Below are 18,937 nucleotides of genomic sequence, written 5' to 3' on the forward strand. Positions count from 1 at the left end.
TACACCTATACATATTAGGGTGTATGTATAAGTTTTTTGTTTTGTTTTATGAGGGTGGAAGGTTGGCTGATTAAAAGCAGGATTTGTGTTTGCCCACTATTCATAGCTTCCAGCCTCTGAAGAAAACAGGAACCTCGCCCAGAAGATTGACATTTAAAATAGCAAGCATTAAGTCAGCTCCGCAAATCTCTCTCTACCATGCCTCCATTCTTGTTATAGAATACAAAACATTAACGGGACCCGATTACAGATCTGCAAAACAAGAAGTCCTTCCATGTTTTTGAGGTTGCAAATGAAAGGAAGCAAAAGCCCAGGCCAGTAAGGGCACTGAGCACTTCTTTCCTTCGTCTCCCCAGGAGTCTCTGCAGAGCTGCGTACATACCTTCCATCGCTTCAATTAAACATTCAGCTCCCTGCTCTGCTCCCTTATGCTTCCCAGTGGACCAATGAGAGCTCCAAGCGTTTGGAAAATCAAGTAGGTATCTCCATACTTTGTTGCAGCTATTTAATTACCAGTGCATAGATAACCAAGTGCTTTAATATTCTCTTGGTTCCTTCCAGAGGTGGACACTGTAACAGCAAAACACTCCAGGATCTGTCTCAAGGTCCAGTAAATGGTCTGTGCACTGCTAGCTGTTAAGCAGGAGACCCAGTGCTGATTGCCACTGACCATCAGGGTGGGCACGTCGCAGTGGTGACATGCCAGAGACTGTTTCTGTTATTACTGTGTTTATTCCTACAAATAAAAGATCAATGTGAAAAATACGGTTTTAAAAACAGGCATGGGAATACTCAAAAATAATAGTTTCGTTTCTATTCTGAACTGTAAACTGCTTGCCTTAAAGAAGAAATAAGATATTACGGATACTGGTAAGAAGTGAGTACTCTACGGTTTTGTAATGCTGTGCCTGATCTCTGCCTGATCACTCCATACCCATGAGCTGGTATATTGAGGCAATAAAAGGAACATTGAAAAGTAAGGGAAGCCTTTCATTTTCACAAATCCTGCATCCAGCTCTGTGAACACTGCCAAAGACAGTCCCAGGGAAATGCCAAACATACGCAATTGCATCTTATTTCCGCGCCGTGGTTTTGTGGCCTTCTTCTCTATGCGGGGTATAGTTTCCTTCCTTCTCCCCATTTCCTCTTCACTCTAATCAAACTCTATTCTTCCTTTAATTCCTTTTTCACTTCAGGAAAAGAATAAAAATAACCGTGATGATGAGGATAGCAATGGTGTAATTAGTTACTTATATTTTATAGCACTGACTCTCATCTGCAATAGAGTTAATAGAGTTTGTAGAAGCTGCCGAGCTCTTCTTTGGGGCAGAAGTGATGGGACTGCTGCCCTTGCTTAGGGGACAGGCCAGCGCAGCTCTCTTTCAGCCTCTGGAGAAGCAGCAGGCCAGGCGTAGGAGGTGGTGTGGGTGGCCAGCCAAGGCTGAGCCAAGGCTGTGCCACGTTCTCGTAGTAAGTCATTTGGAAATTCTTGCTGGCCTGCATGGATTTACCAGTAAGGGGGTGGGGGCAAAAAGGCAGCTGTAGGCTTGGAGTTAGGAGAGCTTGTGGAGTTTTTAATACTAGTGCTACTCAGTGCCCTCGGTAACTTTGCAGTTCTGCAATCTTTTTCCCTTCGTTAATCATATCTTATCAGTGACCCATTGTTAACCACTTCCCATCATTAACTACAAGGATGGCCCTGACCCTATTACCTACTGCAGATCACGTAGAGTTTAGGTGCTAGATAATGGCAGTCTTCTCGGCTTGCTTGACTATGAGTGATCTCTGAACAACAACACAAGGTATCTAAACTAAAAAAAAATCAGAACTTACTCTGAGTAGAAGCATGGACCAGGTAAAGCCTCACAAGAATGGATCGTCCCTGGAAAAATATGGTGCATTATATCCACCAGTCACGATGGGGACGGGGAGTACAAGGCAGGTGGCATTATTTGTTACTATGTAGAATCAAGAGAATTATCAAACAGGTGAAAAGGCAATGTTCTGAATACTTGCTGATTACAAATGAAAATATTTATGATAATTTTGATTATAACCGGCAAACACGCTCTCTAAATCAGCTCCTAACGTTTCTGAGCAAAAGCACCTGAGTCAGTACAGATAAAAATCACACACCCTGCTCACTGCTGTTGCCTCGGTGCTGACATCTTACAGTGTCTGGAGCAAAACTGTGGAGAGAAAATGGATTGTCTGTGAATCTTAAAAGCTCAGGAGCCATAAGACAAGCTCAACATTGGGTATTTTTTTTTCAAGTCTAGGAGCTCCACATCAAGTTTTGAAAGGCGGAGCCTTGCAGCGCTGAGTACTTGCTTGAGTACTGCCTCCAGCTGCAACCTGATGTTTCCTCACAGACTTTGATGTGAGCTGGAAAGTCCTTAAACAGCTGCTATCTCTCTGCTTTGGTCTCACAAAAAGGAAATGAGAGGACAGCGTGGGTGCATCCATCTCCAGCTGGGTTTTCTGCCAGACAGGAGAGGCTGAGAGAGAGCAGGACCCACACTCAACTGGCTCTGCATAAACCTTGGGATAAGCTTAGCAAGGAGCCTTTTCCCTCCCCACCTGGACATTGAGTTCAGCCCAGGAAAGAAGGACAAGCGGTGATGAGGAGCCAGGCTGTTTTTATTTCCTGATTCTTTGGCCCACTATTATAAGAGTAGATCACTTAAGGTCCCTGCCAGCACGCCTACGAGGCTTGGGCTTGATGTATTAATGTAGAGCTTGCCTTTTGACATCATACTCCAAGCTGAATTAACAGCTTCTGCAGGAACCTGCTGAGAAAAGAGACCTTTAAGTACTTTTGAAATATTTCTAAAATTCATGACGACTGAGCCACTGCAAATGGTTGGACTCTATGCTATCCTGTACGCTATGGTTCAATTTAAAAAAGACACATTTATGCTGTTGTTCTTTGTACTTTTAACACTAACGAAGATATCTCCAGAGGCTGATCCCTATAGCTGGTGGAGGCTCCTGTGGAGGTGCAGGTGCCAGGCTGGGTTGCTCGGTGTTTCACCCAGGCCCTCCTGGGCGAGCGCGTTCTCCCCAGACGCCCTCCTGGAGCAAGCCGAGTTGCTCCCCTCAAAAAGGGAGCTGGTTTCTCCTAGGTACGTTTGACAGGATAGTTTACGGCAGGGCCCAGTCCTGGCAGACTGTATGGTGTCAACCATGCTAGCTTTGGCTCAAATGCCATCCCAGCAGACTTCACATCCTCAAACGCCCTCATACCATACCTCTGGGCGTGCCACATACCCTTGGCTGTAAAATCACTACTCTGGCAGGCTGCGAGAGAGCCCCTTCGATATTTTGGGCGTTTTTAACTCCAAAATCACACACACACACACACACACACACACACACAGTTGTCTCAGCACGGCATGGCATGTCAGTGCAGTCCACAAAGGAAAAGCACATAGAGTTGCTTGTTGGAAAACCCCTGTCTGTCTCAGCTGACTGGAGAGAGAAACCAGAGAGGTAAAATCTTCTAGGTGAAAGCTGGCTTTGCCATACAGCACCCTTCCTCTATGTGCAGCATTACACGTAACAAATAAAACAATAGTCTAATGGCTATAAACTTACCTGAGGACTAGCACACCTAAACGTGGCACTGAGCAAAAGCACTCCCCAACTGCAAGAGCAGAGGCCTTTTTTTCTAATCTAACTAAGCCCTGATGACGTAAAGCATTAAACAGACCTAATACCCGAGCACAGACACACACATGAAGGCAGATATGGCTAGTATAACGTTAGCCGGAGTCTTCTTTTATTTACACGTGCCTAAACATGGAATAATTTAACTGGATCACGCCAATATAAGAAATGAGAACTGGCCCTCCACCTCCATCTTCAAAGACAGCAGCAACAGTTGCTAGGGGCCATGGCTTTTTTATCAAGCCAGCAGATGGCATTCGTACACTTTTCTCTGCTCCACACCCCCTTTTGCAAGCAACACATTAACGTTTTCACTTTATTAGTGCAGACTAAGTCCCTTGCACAAGACTATCGTCCAGATTGGTAAAGAACTTAGCATTTGTAAGAGTAGGAGTATTTCTTGTACCCTGTGCAACCTAATACATTACTGGACTGGGAGGATTAGAAATATTATCCCAGAGATTAAAATTTAAATTAGATCTCACAGAAATAAACTACTACATACAGTCTGCCATTTCCATAACACTTTGATGAAAGTTGGGAGGTTTCCAAGCAGCTGCTGTCTCTTACTCTTTCATATGACCTTTTCAGAGCCGTTTCATTATTCTGCAGTTCCCCAGACTGAGCCGAGCATATACGTTATCTAGAAACAAAAAGATTTTACGAACTGGACAAGATAATTGCTTCGTTTATCTAATATTATCATGGCCAGTTTGTTCAAAGGAAAACAGCATGAAGGTGCTTTAGAGCCAGCTCTTCAAGTATGAATGCGAGACCAGAAAAGATACTACTTGGTTCCCAGTTTTGTAAGGTTCACAGAAGACAGTAGGAAATATCTGAGGTTTGACTGCCCAGCTCATTTCAGCTTGCATACCAATGAACCTCAACAATAGGAGCCAAGTGTTAACGCATTTCTAACATGACAGGGAATGGTGGTGTGTATTTAAAAGCAAAATGACTGATGAACAGCACAGAATACTGAAACCCAAAATAAGGATTTGAAATATTTTCAAAGGAAAGATGAATATTCATATATTTCTGTCTTATGTACATCTTGTAAAAGACCCAGTAATGGGGAAGACCTAGGTTTTATAGTAATATCGGGCCTAAATCGTTCCTGCTGTCTTTCGGGAGCAAAGATTTATTAACTTTAGTGAGTTCAGGATTAGGTGAGCAGAGCTTACGCTACTGGAGGAAGGGAAGAGTTCCCTCAGACTTCCATATGATGTGCACTGGTAAACCTAGTAAAACTTAAGAAGATTTAAATGGAAAACCTATGACAGAAAGGAAACTGAATAGTGCAGTACTTCCGTATATAGCTAGATGGCTGTAAAGACACACTGGAATGTCTACAGAGTTGCTACTTCATCAAGGATTCTGCTTTTGTTTTATATTTTCCTTTATATAAAACAATCTTTCCTGTATTAATTTTCTTGACATTTTTAATATATACAAACTCTGCCTATTTTTGTTATGCGAGCCTTCTAAATTAACAGCTTTAAGATTTGTGTCAACTGATTTTGGGCATTGAAAATTTTAAGCTGACACCATATTTCATTTTAAGTAAAACATCTAGTCTTTATTTTTTCTGCTTAGCTGCTGCTTCTACTACAGAAATACAGGTAGACATTCAAAAAATGTAAAAAACAGAGAAACATTTAGAAACATATCTTTTTAAAAAAGAATTTTGCTAGCAGGCCACTGGCTTTGATCATCAGTTTATAATCTTACAAAATCACATCTCTTAGGAACTCCAGGATTACATTTAGGCAGTTAGTTGGCATAAAAGAGAACTTGACAAAAAACAAGAGAAGAGTTGGTGGGAGCTGGAGGGTGGAAACAAATCTTAGTTGCTGCATAGGCTTTTCAAAACTTTTTTTTTTTTGGGGGGGGGGGGGGGGAGAGGGGGGGAAGAGGGTATCTGTATGAGTGTGTTAGTTTAAAAGATTAAAGTTTGCAATCTCTCCGGAGAGGAGAGTTCTTGCTAAAGTCTGTATACTAAAGCTGGCTGTGAATTGAAGAACTGTTGTAATTAGATTACTGTAAATACAATAAGAAACTCACTCCTGGTGGTCTGGGGAGGGGTGTCACAGGGCACTAGAGAATTGTGTTGGCAGGATTTGGGACAGTTTGACTGAAAGCAGAGAGCACAATCTCAAATCCTTTTAATCTTTTTTCAGTTCTTTGGGGATTTGTTTGTCATTAAGTAACAGTCAAAAGATTAAGGAAGTATAAAATGACATTAAAGCTCACAAGTACTTCTATAAAATTATCGGTGCTAGTGCTGTCTTCAGCAGCGATCGCTTCCGCCAGCGCTTTCTAGAGCCAGTCAAAATTAAAAGAAAAGAAGTAAACACACACAAAAGCAAACCCTACCAACACGGGCTGGAATACTCCTTTCCTGCTCACGTTTCTAATGCGCTGTCTTCCAAAGTGCTGTGGCTGTTGCTATGTGTCTGGGCTCCACAAGCTTAAACTTTGCATGGCCCATGCTAAACTAATTTGAGTCAATTTGTCTACATCATTTCAACAATCGTTCTGTGCATTTTGAACCGTACATACAACACTGCATGATAAAGGCCCACCGAGCAGATGCCGACTGCTCATTCTGCCGTGGTCTAGCTGTTGCTAGTTCTTCACCATGGTTTCTCCATATCCTAGTGACAATGTTAGTTTTTCGATGGTGAGGTTAAGTCTGTGCCTGGCTAGTTAAGACTTTTCTTTACAGAGGACAGCTCCTATAACAACTGCCAGCTCTAAGCATGACCTTTAAGAACGAAATGAGGGAGTGTTAACTGGAGAATTTTTTTTTTTAACCTCCCAAGGGAGTTCAAAGGACTACAAGGCGATTTTGCAAGTTTTAAGCCTGCACAAGAAAGAGGCACCAATATCAGAAGCTGATATCACAGAAAAGCTGATCTAACTTGCTTGTCATCAAGTAGTATAAATATAATGGGTTGTGACTCATTTTTAAACGTGCGCTTTGTAAGACAGCTTTGGCTTTGGAACTGAAATCAAACAAGAATAAAGAATTAACACAGCTCTGTGCCTAGGTAGTATTATGGGGCTGATCCTCAGCTGGTGCAAATCACTATAGCTGCAGAGGGAACCAGCTGAGTTATCCCATTTTCTAACAGCTAAGGATTTAGTCTCTGAGCGTGGAGCATCACGTTTTGAAACCTCCAGTATTTCGTGACTAAAAGAGCAAGAAGAAGCAGGAAAAAGTCTACTTCATGCTTATGCTTGATAAATCCCTGCAAGAGGTATCGAAATGCATTTGTTCTGCAGTGAGAGAAAACCTATAATTAACGTTTTTATTATTCTTGGATTGGTCTGATAGTTTCTCTGGAAGTCTCTACTGAAAACACATTAGCTGGCGAGTCTTGCCAATTTGGAGCCTGTGTAACTCCAAGGAGAGGCAGAGCGGAGGTACCCTGTTACTGCCTTGCTGGGGACAAAGCTCTTCCTCTCTCTCTTCTAGCAGACACCTGAGAATTTTTACTAGACCTGCTAAAAATGATACCATTTTCCCATAGTGAACTTTGGAATAAATTTCATTTTTGACGGTGTTTCCAAAACTCAGTAACACTGCCCAATTGACAAAAGCTGAGTTGGGGTTAAACATAAGTGTTTTGGGTTTTTTTTCTCCACTTTTTTTTAACCCAAGACTGTTACGGTAGCTCCCCTCTGTGTTAACCAAAATTGTATTTTGATGAAAAATAAGCAGGAAAATATTGCCTAAGGAGTTGCTTTTCCCCACACAGAAAAATTTGAGTGAAAAATCTTTCAGTGAGGTCCAGTTTTTATCAGATATTTCAACACAGAGGCTTTTTTTAATGTGTGGTCTCCAGATGATAAAACCAGAGAGGTGGGAAACATGGGCAGCTCTGTTTACTGTTGCTCATGTGGTTCTTTTTTTAATTCCCCCTCCTCCAGGTGGGCGTTCATTGCACTCTGATTTGAATTTTAGATTCCAAATAAAGTTCAGGATCGAAAAATAAAAAAACTCCCTTGAAGCAGCAGTGCAGAGAGGCCTCATTAAATCAGCCTGATTCCTCTTCCAAGGGGGAGCTCCCTGCCCAGTACAGACCCCATCAAGCTCTGTTGTGCGCTGGCCCCACCGCCATAAGGACATCTGAGAGGTGGGACAGTAAAAAGCTGAATTGTGCTACGCTGCTACGCTCTGGCAGCCTCTAGGTATGCGGCAGGCCTGAAATCTCACAAAATACAGGAGCTCACAGACTAAATCCTGGCTGCCCCTGTGCAAAGATACTCTAAAACCTCTCTTTTCAGGTAAGCTGAGCAGAACTGAGGAGCACCTGAAGCTCTGGACCGGGCTTTCTACCAGCGCTACAGCTAATAAGGACTGACTCTGAGTTAGTGCAGCAGAGGGCTGCGTTTTAGAAAAGATGGGTCTCAATTTTGGCTCCCTGCTGATGATCGTGTTCTGGAAGAGCAGTAGCATTACTGTTTACTGTAGTACTGCTAATTACTGTAGTACTTCCATTTTGGCCTGGGGATGGACATGCTAGAAATTGATGCTGGGCCACAGAAATAGGCAGGCTTCGGTAGTAGATCCAGGAGGACAAAGCATCTGCCGCTACTAATATATGAAAGCAAGCTGATTGCAACAAGGCTTATTAAGAGGCTATGAAAAGCAGTATCAGGAATAAACCTGAATTTAGAAAACACAGGTTTATAAGATAAACATAGGAAGATTGTAAGTGCCTAAAGCTAGAAAAGGACTTGGATGCTGCACTGGCAGTTGGGCACCCAAGCTTTCAAGAGTCGCCTGCAGCTCTGGCCTGAGCCCAGACTTTTATAAGGCCTCTGAGGGTTCAGGCCTCAAGCATGTCAATCACAAAACCCAGGAATCTTCCTACATTCTTTCAGCAGGGTATCTGGAGAAAGGTGTGTTAAATCCCACCCTATTCTGGACATAGATGCCATAACGAGTATAACCAGTCTCACGTTAGGGCTGGATTACATGTCCTCCGGAGGCCACTTTAGGGCCGTTTTGTATGATCCAGTTCAGCACTACGACAAAAAGAGAAGATTCTCTTTAGATTCAAAGGACAGATATTCCCCTGAAGATCAGTGCTTTTCTTCCAAAGTATTATTTAATATACAAAATACACATTAGCAAACACTGCCTTCCAGACAACCGATACCACTGGAGTTGCAGTAAAAGATGGCCACACCGAAGATCAGAGAAATCATGTGAGGAAAATTCCCCACCAAGAACCACCTGGGCACATTTTTTTTACCTCATGAAGGGCCTTATTTTTAAAGCTCTTTCCCCTAGCTGAGTTTTCCAGGCAGCAGATCATAGACAGGGGAGCAAAAGCAGAGATTGATAAAGCAGGAGTTACGTGATTAATTATCAACCAACAAATTACACAACATCTGTAAAACTTCTCAAAGCAAAAGTGTCTGGTCCTCAGTGCTCTGCTGGGAGCTGCAGGACATTACTCAGTTACTCCCCAACTTTCTCTGTCTCACCTGGGAATGGTTTATCCGCAGAGGGTGAGGAACTGAGCATCTCACCAGGACAACTGCCAGCACCAGGAATTCATCAACATCAGTGAAGTTCAGCTGAAGAAGGCAACCAGTCGAATGCTAGGACAAAAAAAAAATAGAGGTTTGCCAGATTTTTCTCAAAAATTGAAGGACTCCCAGGAGGGAGCCGTGGACCGCCACAGCCAGCCTCAAATGACACTTTGTTAAAGTGGCTCAGGAGGAAGCAGTGCTGTGAGAGCACCAAGGGAGGGCTGGCTTTGCTCTGTTCTTTGTGGCTCAGGATGTTCTCCTGCCACTGTATTTTAGCAGGCATGGAACAACAACAACAACAACAACAACAAAAGATGGGACAAATCTATCTGAGGTAAAATGATAAAAACTAAAAGGTAGAGACTAAGGATAGATAAGGGCAGAGGGATACCTTTTAGGAGTTTCCAAATAGGGATGCAGAAGATTAAGGTGTCTTAAAGAGTCTTTTCAGGCATTTTTTGTGACCTGGCGAGAGCAGCCAAGGTTGGTGTCACATGTTGACAGAGGACTAAGCTCCTGAGCCATCTGAGGGGAGACATGGGATCCCAAGGCCAAAATGCTTTGGATTTTGGGGAGCCCAGCACAGCCTTTGAAGCAGAGGCCTGGCATTAGGGAAAACAGCCGCCAAGAATTTAGCCATTAGCTTTAGTTAAGTAAGGATTTCAGCAACAAGCAGTCTCCGTCACTCAGCGAAGCTTAGGTTTATGCCTTGAGCAAATTCTTAAAGCGCTTTTCTCCCAGCTCTGCAGCCAGGCTGCTGTTCAGGCCCCACAGAGAGAGCTGGCTGGAAACCACTGGTCTCCTCACACGTCCCCCCCCATGGAGACCTCCCGTGGGACTGCTGCCCTTTCTGGAAGAAACGGAGATCACGAGCCACAACGGAGAACAACAAGAGGGGGCCCCAATGCCAGGAGCAAGACAAAGAGCACAGCTGGATACCAGGAGCAAAGCCCACAGTATAACCTCAGACAAGAGATGCACAGGACAACCCAGAGTAATTAGCAGAGGTATCTAAGCCTGCCAGGGGATGGAGGAACCAGCAGGTGGCATCTCCAGCCCCGCATCTCCAGACCAGACTACAGGGGAATTACCTCTCAGTGGTGCCTGATGGGGCTGACATGCAAGACCTGCAGTTCAAGTCTCCTGGGAAGCTCTCCTGGCCTGGAGAAGATCACCTGCTAGGCATCACTCGCTGGGCATTGTGGCTGCTCACCTTGCAGAGCAGGGGCAGGAGTCTCTCAGGATCTCTCGGTGTGGGGCATCCTGGGAGCACGGATAAAAATGACACACGAGCTCTCTGACTGGTTCCTAGGAGCACGGTCACACGTTCAAATGGAGGCAGTTCCCCTTCCTGCCAGAAAATGAAAACATTTTCATCTATGAAAAGGGAATCTGTTTCACAGAAATTTGCCCTTCTTAAAGAGAATTTCTACTCTGAAACTTTCACAGAAAATTAGGTTTTTATCAATTAAGATTTTTCACCTTGCCCTGTCTAGCACCTTCACCGTGATCCCCATGATGAGTAACAACTTGTTACGTCAGCAGTGCCACTGTCTCAGGGGCATAACCACAAAGAGTAGGTGGTGCTATTATGGCAAGTCAAGTTAGCAGAATCTGGTTTTATAAAACTTTGGAATAGCAATTTAACCATTTGGTGACGCTCCCTTTTCAGTCATAAAGTGAGCATAATACTATGGAGTTATGGCACAATAAGGCTAGATTGCTAATTTCTTTAATATTTTTAAGATGCTTTGGCACAGGCTAAATCTGAAACTGTACCTGATCTTTGGAGCCAAGTAGTCCTAACTCCTCCCAGGACTTGGAGAGCAAATCTCTTGAGGAAAATCCCAGACTAACTGAAGAATCACAGTTACAGATTTGGTGAACACCAAAGCCAAGAAACCGAGTAAGCTGGAAGGTTCCATGTTTCTCAGTTTTTACTGTTGAGGTGATGAGGGAAAATGGAAGGAGGACGAAGATACTTTGAGCCTGTTGAAAGAGAAAGGAACGTTATTTTGCTCATACCTAAAGCCTGTGGCATTTACTGGCCACTGCCACTGCCTCATCCCGGTCCAACAGCCTAGGCTAGTTTTAAGAAAAATACCTGTTTGCGAAATTTGAAATTCTGTTTGGCATCCCTTGCTCTCGAAGCAGGGTGTAAGGCTGGGTTCCCAAGCGCTAGCCAGAGTGCGTCCAGCACACTAGAGCAAATGTGGTTTTTTTGTGCTACGTGCTGAGTACCAACGCTGGTTTTATTAATGCAAACAACCCCTCATATTTGAGCTGGGTAAACTGTTTCAAACAGATCCTTTCCCCTCTTTGTTCAAACAAACAATGGCCTTTGGAAATTTATTTTAATGCTGCCAAGACCAAATTGTTATTTCATTTAACAAATGAATAATTCTCTCTTCCAAATCCCCTTTAGCTCTGCACACATATTACTTAATAGCTTATCTATACGCCTATCAAATTTTGCTCCTCTGAAAGAACACAATGACCAACCTCTTGCTTGTACAGCAGATTAGTAGAGGAAAAAGGGGGATACGGCTCCTTTCTTCATTCCCATCTTTCCATACATAGCAATAATATACTTTGGTTTTCTATAGGCACACGTGGCAGCATTATTTGGGTATGAAATATCAAATCTGGAGCTCCCTCTGGGAGGATGTTTGTGAATGAAACAGCAAACACATTTGCATCAATAACCCCTGCTCACAGAATAAACGGTAAAGTTATTTTATAGGGTTGAACTTACAAGTGACTCTGTTGCTTTTTTTTGTTTTATGCATTTGTGATTCATGTTGATGCGGGTCAGTTAACTCTTTAAAGGCCCCCGCATTGCAACGTTTGTGCAGCTAAGTAGCTACATGGATGAGCAGAGAAAAGAGGCAGGCAGAAGAAGGGAAAAGGCATAAAAGTTTCCCCCAGGTCACCTATTCTGAGAGGTCAAAGCTGTCCCTAACTCCTTCCCTTGCATTGCACCCTATGACCCTCAGAGCTTCAGGTTTTCCTGGCCTGCCCCAGACCTGCCCTCCTTCCTGCAGGTGGAGAAGACCCCCAGCAGTGAGGACTGAGCTTGAAAGCTGAGTGCGCAGCTTCAACAGAAAAACAGCAAAGAAGCCAAGCGTACGATCCCTGCAGCCCTCTCGGGTGTTATAAATGCCCCCTCCTCAGGGACTCGTGAAGAGCATACAAGGGCAAATACTGAAGGGGGAAATGAGTACAGGGGCGCATAGCACTGTCACAGGTGTTAGACCCTGTTAACATGAATGGGAAGACGTTTCAGGCTCTCTGCAAACTGAGGCATCACAGTGTAGACAACTGTGTATCACAACTTCAGGGCTTTTCCGATGCCAGCAATGACACCTTCTTCTCACATCACTATACTTTCATGACTCCTGCAAGAAATTTCCTGACTGATGGCTTCCTTCAGGAGCAAGTAGCAACAGACTATGTATATAAGGTATACATATATATGCATATTATGTATTCTAGACACCAGGATTATCAAAACCATAATGACTGTCAAGAGCATTTTCACTGCAAACAGACACTGAACAGCAAGGCATGCCGTGAGCAGACACACATCGCAAAGTGCTCTGCTTTGCAGCAGCACCCTAATTGCCCCTCACCAGCGCCCCAGGGCCCTTCCTGTCCTGGAGGACTGATGTGCTGCTTTGCCCTCCTCCACCATGGCAGCTCTGCTGAGACATGTGGCCAGGCTGCAGAACCAGCAGTGGTTCAGTGATGATCTAATAGGGCTGATGAGATGCCTATGCAAGGCAGTGGGAGTTTTTCCAGTGACTCCAGTGGCCTTTGAGTTAGGCCTCTGTGGATGAAGGTAGGCCCGTTTGGCCAACATAGCTTCTCTTAGCGATGGATTAGGAATCCTGCATCTTCCCTTGCTTTCCAAAAATTACCTGTGGGGCTGAAGACAGTGGAAAGCAGGAGCTGGACTATTTTGCAAGGACTTCAGGTATCAGCCTTGTGAGTGCAAACAGGCATCCACGTGGGAAGAGAGCACAGTCAGCACCAGGGAAGCCTGCCAGATACAGAGAGCACTTCCACCAAATTGCCTCTCTAGCTGTTCTTCAGTCCTGGGCAGACTTCTAGATTCATTCAGCCTCACTCCCTAGATACTCAGATCTACAGAAAACATTTTTCAAGGACTTCCAGACTTTTACTCAAAAATGCTGTAGTTTTAAAAAGTGACTTTCAGATAAATAAAACTATGAAATAGTATTAGAGGATATACAGTAGCACCTACCATGCCAAATTATAAATAAGCTGAAAACATTTCACTGAGAACAGCGGACCTCCCCCCACCCTGTAAAAAGCAGCATTAGAAACGTTCTTGTATTTAGGTAAAAATGTGAGGCCTAAGCAGTTAAAAGGCAATGTGTTCTAAAGCCTCCCTAATCTATTTTCCTCCAATTCTTTCCACCTCTAAGAAGCTTGTGGAGTTAGTTGCCGATTAACATTCAGGAAGATTGTACTCTGTCTCCAGTTCATTGCTCTCTTGTTGGCTTATTGTTATTCAGAGCCCATTTATTGTAGATGAGCCATTCATTTTCCTCTAATTGGATGGGATTGGATTTCACTTTCATTGTTGGATGTATTGAAAACCCGGGAGGGGCTGATGGGATCAGACCAGGGCTGGGGAGACTTAACTGAGCACAAAGTTTAGATTGCAGCTGAAAGAAGCTGCAATTTTTTTTTTTTTTTTTACATGCAAATGTCTCACTGCTAGGTTTGCAAGGTCTCCCTCATGACCTTGAACACCCTATTGCATAACTTATATATTAAGTGTTTTTATTTTATATAGTTCCTTACCAAAGCACTCATCGCACTGGGATTGCTGGGAGGACTTCTGAGCCGCAGAAAGGCAGCAAAGGCTTTGCAGTGATGTCCCTCCTGTCAGGCTCCAGCTGCCTTTCTGACACTCTCTCAAATGTTTGGATTAAATCCTTTCACAGTGTCCACGCAGTGCACGGTAACTTCCTCCCCTGGAAAAGCGCTCACATTCATTTGGGATAACACAAGGGTCTGCAAGGAGAATGTATTTTGGAGGCTGCAATCTGCAGCTATTTGCACCGCTAATTGCTCCAGCAGCTGCTCCATCCCCACCTAAGGGCAAGCTGAAGCCCCACGAGCCTGCCCAGTGCTGAACCACAGCGCAGTTTTGTGCGAGAGACGCAAGTCTGGATCGAATCCATCTCTCCCAGGCGTCACATAACTCACCCTGAAGTGTTGGCAGTAGAATCAGAAATACTCATAGACACCCAGACATGTCGCTAAGCCCGCGAGTCTCCGTGCTGTGTGGGAGCCTCCTTCCCACTCAGAAATATGGGATGGACACAGCCACAGGGCAGATGGGGAACGGCACGGCGGGACCCAGCTCCTCGATCATAGCCCTTCATGCCTCCCCAGGCACAGCTCAGGGGGTGGCAGGGAGAGAAAACACACCAAACTGAAAAGATTTAACTGTCTGAAAAATAGGTGTCTAATCTGCTCCAGGAGTCAGCGGGGAGGCCGGTGCCTCCGGAGGGTGAGCGATGCCTCCCAAGCGGCTCTCTGGAGAGGAGAAGTGAGCAGGTGACTAGCGAGACACGGCCCCCGGGCTCCTGGCTCAACAGTGCTTGGTGGTCACAGAATCACAGAATCGTTTAGGTTGGAAGGGACCTCTGGAGATCATCTAGTCCAACCTCCCTGCTCAAGCAGGGTCACCTAGAGCATATTGCCCAGGATCACATCCAGACGGGTTTTGAATATCTCCAGCGAAGGAGACTCCACCACCTCTCTGGGCAACCTGTTCCAATGCTCTGTCACCCTCACAGTGAAGAAGTTTTTTCTCAGGTTCAGATGGAACTTCCTGTGGTTCAGTTTCTGCCCGTTGCCTCTTGTCCTGTCGCTGGGCACCACGGAGAAGAGGCTGGCCTCATCCTCTTGACACTCCCCCTTCAGATACTTGTACACGTGGATGAGATCGCCTCTCAATCTTCTCTTCTCCAGGCTGAACAGGCCCAGCTCTCGCAGTCTTTCTTCCTAGGAGAGGTGCTCCAGCCCTCTAATCATCTTGGTAGCCCTCCGCTGGACTCTCTCCAGGAGTGCCATGTCTCTCTTGGACTGGGGAGCCCAGAACTGGACACAGTACTCCAGGTGAGGCCTCACCAGGGCTGAGGAGAGGGGCAGGAGCACCTCCCTCCACCTGCTGGCAACACTCTGCCTAATGCACCCCAGGATCCCATTGGCCTTCTTGGCCACAAGGGCACACTGCTGGCTCATGTTTAACTTGTCCACCAGCACCAGGTCCTTCTCTGCAGAGCTACTTTCCAGCAGGTCAACCCCCAGCCTGTACTGGCACATGGGGTTATTCCTCCCTAGGTGCAGGACCTTGCACTTGCCTTTGTTGGTCACCTCCAACGCCGGTGCCATGAGGACAGGGCTCAGTGCACACCCCCGGCAGCCCTGTCCTGTGACACACGGCCCTGAGTTTTCCCTAAATGTTCCGAAACCCCCCCGTCATCACCAGCTAGCACATCACTTCGGTCGGTGAGATAAACCCAGGGGCTGGCTTTTGGTGTTCAGTGCTGAGAGACAGAAGGTGGAGAGGGAGAAAAGGTGCAGGGAGGCAGTGTGACAAAATTACTCCAATGTGTTGGGACAGGTAACATCTGGGCCTCCTACAGATGTGCGCCTGATGGCTGGCTGCAGATGCTGGCCAAACTGTAGCATTTCCCCGGGAAATTCTTCAGCACATTGGAAGTGTATATTACAGTCTTTCCCTCGGCAGGGACCCATTTTGTACCTCTCTTCTTCTTCTAGATCATGGATTTTCACTAAACATGCAGGAATGTCATATCTTTGACACCTTTACTGCGCTGTCAAATACAGCTGGAATTGGCCAGCAGATTTAAAAGCTACTGGAGGGGACATAGGGAAATCATGGAAAAACATGTGTACCTACACCCAGTGACGGTGTGATTGGAGAGCGGATTATAAGAAGGACAAGACAATTATCAAAGAAGTTCAGCTGCAAAATACAATTCTTCCTACTATTAGCTTTTCAGAATTGCCATTTGCCAGAGAGATGCGTTGTCACCCAGGGAGCGCTGCAGGTGATCTGTGCGTTCACAGAAAAAGAGAGGCCAAAACCCAATCTCTGTTAGGTAGCGATGCCTCCAAGAAGGACCCTCTGCCCACCAGCACTAGAACCAACAAAACTCATTTCCTGCAGATCTGTTCCCAACACCTGCTAGCTTCTAAGAAGGTGCTAGCTCGCTCCAAAGTCTCACCTACATGAAGGTATTTATTAGTTTCTTTTTCATGTGGATCCTCTGGTGTTCTATAAAGGCTAAGCACACACCTGAATCTTCCCTCCCCACTGCCTGCCTCCTTGAGTTAAATCTGAGATGACTTGATACCTCTGAGAACTTCTCCCATCTGCCAAATTTAGTGAATGAAGACCAGCAGTGACCACAGATGACTAGGAGAGGGGCAGAGAGACCAATGCACCATGTTAATTGCCAAACAAGGCAATTAAAAACAGGCCCAATAAGCCTGTTGTTAATAACACAAAATATTGAAGACATTAATCGTTAAAACAAGTGACCATGATAAAGAGCAAAGGTGCCTTCTGCACCACCACCATTTGAGGCTGGTGCAGGATCCCCATGCCCAAGCACACGCAAGGAGAGGCACAACGGAGATGTCTCCTCAGCATGGCCAGCCCTCACAGAAATCTCAGGAAATTCTCAAACCAGGCCAACACTCAAGGCATAGCAAAGATTTGGCAAATGTGCTGGAAAAACCTAGCACAAACCCACGTGCTTCATGCACAAACAGAAGTTAAAAAAATATTAAAAGCGAGGTAAAATCTGACCTGTTCCTTGCTGGGAATTTTTTGTTTAACTGGGCTATGGGAGACACCATATACATAAGGCTTTGACATGAATTCCTGCATTACAGTAAGTGGTATGAAGCACAGACCTTTCAGGGGTCCTGCAGGCTCCTACTCTATAGCATGTCTAACACGAACTGTGGCATCAGGTCTAGCTGTCTAGATTAGAAGGTGAGCCAGCAACTGAAAGGCTTCGGGTAACAGCAAGTCCACTAGACCTCAGTCTATCGCGTCAATGCCCAATTACGTATATAAAATATTATAGTTTGGTTTGCTAGCTCCATTAAATACATAAAGGTTTACATACCTTCTTCCTGCAGAGGTATTCAGCGGTTGTCAACCTCTGGCTCATGGTGACTCCTGGGGTCTCTGGGCCCCTATTAACCAGTCTGTGAATGGCAATTAAACAAAGCGAGCCCATGAGCTCGACAGCCAATATCCTGCGTTTGCATCTCCCCTGGAAAATTGCGGTGGTCTGCAAATCAAAAAATTACAAAAAACATCTGCTCTGGCTCAAACACAAGTCTCCTCTTAACCTTCCCCTGAGTATGCTAAACAACCTAGTCTTAAATCATCTCACTGGACTTTTCAAACCTCTGCAGTTCTGTAAGTTATGGGCACCAAAGCTGGCCACTGTCGTGGTCCCATCAGTACAGCAAAGAAGAGAGATCATCTCCTTACTGCTGGCAGCACCTTCCTGTATTGTCCGTTCAGGGATTACAGAGCATCTTCTGGCCCCGGTGCAGCAGGAGCTGCTGTTCTTCCACGGCCCCATGCAAGCCCCGAACTTGCTCTGGGGCGCATAGCTCCAGAAACACAGGCCCTGCTCCGTAAACCACTCCCTGCCTTCTCCTTACGACAGCTCAACGTGGCTGCGTCCAGTTTACCCAGTAACTCCTGTGACTCTGTGCAACTCATCTGCTCTGACTGTTATTCACCAGCTTTGAGCTATCTCCAATACTTTTAGACTGCTTCCCAAATCATAGATGCAGACATTGAATCACCCAGGGCCACAGCTCTTTCAGGAACCTCCTGGAAACGTGTCTTCGGATGACGTTTTCCAGCAGCGATTACAATTCAGATCTATTGCTGCGCTACTTACAGTCTTGTCATATGCACTACACCAATTTTACCATTATTTTTTGTCACAATATTACTTTTTTTAAACGGAGACCTTGTAGAAACCTATAGTCTAGTTAGCTGTTTCAATAAGTCTTTGGCCTAGCAGGAAATCTTGCTTCAAGAGAACCTCTCATATTAACATGTACTAGTGAATATCTAGGTTGTATCACACACTCAGATTTCAGATATTTTTCTCTTATTTTTTGGCTTTTCTTCCCTTCTTTTCCAACTATCAATTACAAAGAGGTAGTGGGATTTGCATAGGTGGACACAGAACCACAGGTGAAGAAGTTTGGTTCAAAGAGTCAAAACAGAGCAGCCAAAGAAACCAGCGTGTGGGTGGTGGATCTCTTACCTCTTCTCTCCCTGGGAACAGCTGCCTTTCCCATTTACCTCTTGCGCATTGGCCAAACCAAACTCTGCTCCTTTCTAAAGACAAACAAATCCAAACCGCTCATCCCACAGATGCTGGAGGTACTGACGTCTACTGGTGAAGGACTTTACCAAATGAGATCTAGTAGGAATAGTAAAAATTATTGCCCTTTTAAACTCTCCCAACAATCACAGAAAGGAGAACTTTATGTGCTATTTCCATGTCTTTCTCTAGCAGTAAAAATTTGATATTATAGTTTTATTTAATTTCAGGATTTTTTTGATTTCTTGATTTTGTCTTCTCTTTGTTTGCTTATTCTTCAT

The 18,937-nt window shown here is 44.9% G+C and overlaps 1 protein-coding gene across 1 annotated transcript in view; it reads right to left on the minus strand.

Annotated features, from left to right (window-relative positions):
* Positions 1 to 18,931, minus strand: part of TMEM263 (transmembrane protein 263) — a 40,300-nt gene extending 21,369 nt beyond the window's left edge. Inside the window, exons 1-6 of the mRNA XM_009684365.2 lie at positions 18,597 to 18,931; positions 17,427 to 17,594; positions 14,053 to 14,225; positions 10,999 to 11,208; positions 10,433 to 10,570; positions 9,172 to 9,288 (exon numbers count right to left, since the gene is read on the minus strand). Coding sequence (XP_009682660.2) covers positions 9,172 to 9,288; positions 10,433 to 10,570; positions 10,999 to 11,208; positions 14,053 to 14,064 — 477 coding nt within the window. The 5' untranslated portion in view covers positions 14,065 to 14,225; positions 17,427 to 17,594; positions 18,597 to 18,931. The remainder of the gene's footprint in view (positions 1 to 9,171; positions 9,289 to 10,432; positions 10,571 to 10,998; positions 11,209 to 14,052; positions 14,226 to 17,426; positions 17,595 to 18,596) is intronic.
* Between the last annotated feature and the right edge of the window lie 6 nt (positions 18,932 to 18,937).

The sequence above is a fragment of the Struthio camelus genome, chromosome 1, assembly GCF_040807025.1.
Source record: "Struthio camelus isolate bStrCam1 chromosome 1, bStrCam1.hap1, whole genome shotgun sequence".
NCBI lineage: Eukaryota > Metazoa > Chordata > Aves > Struthioniformes > Struthionidae > Struthio > Struthio camelus.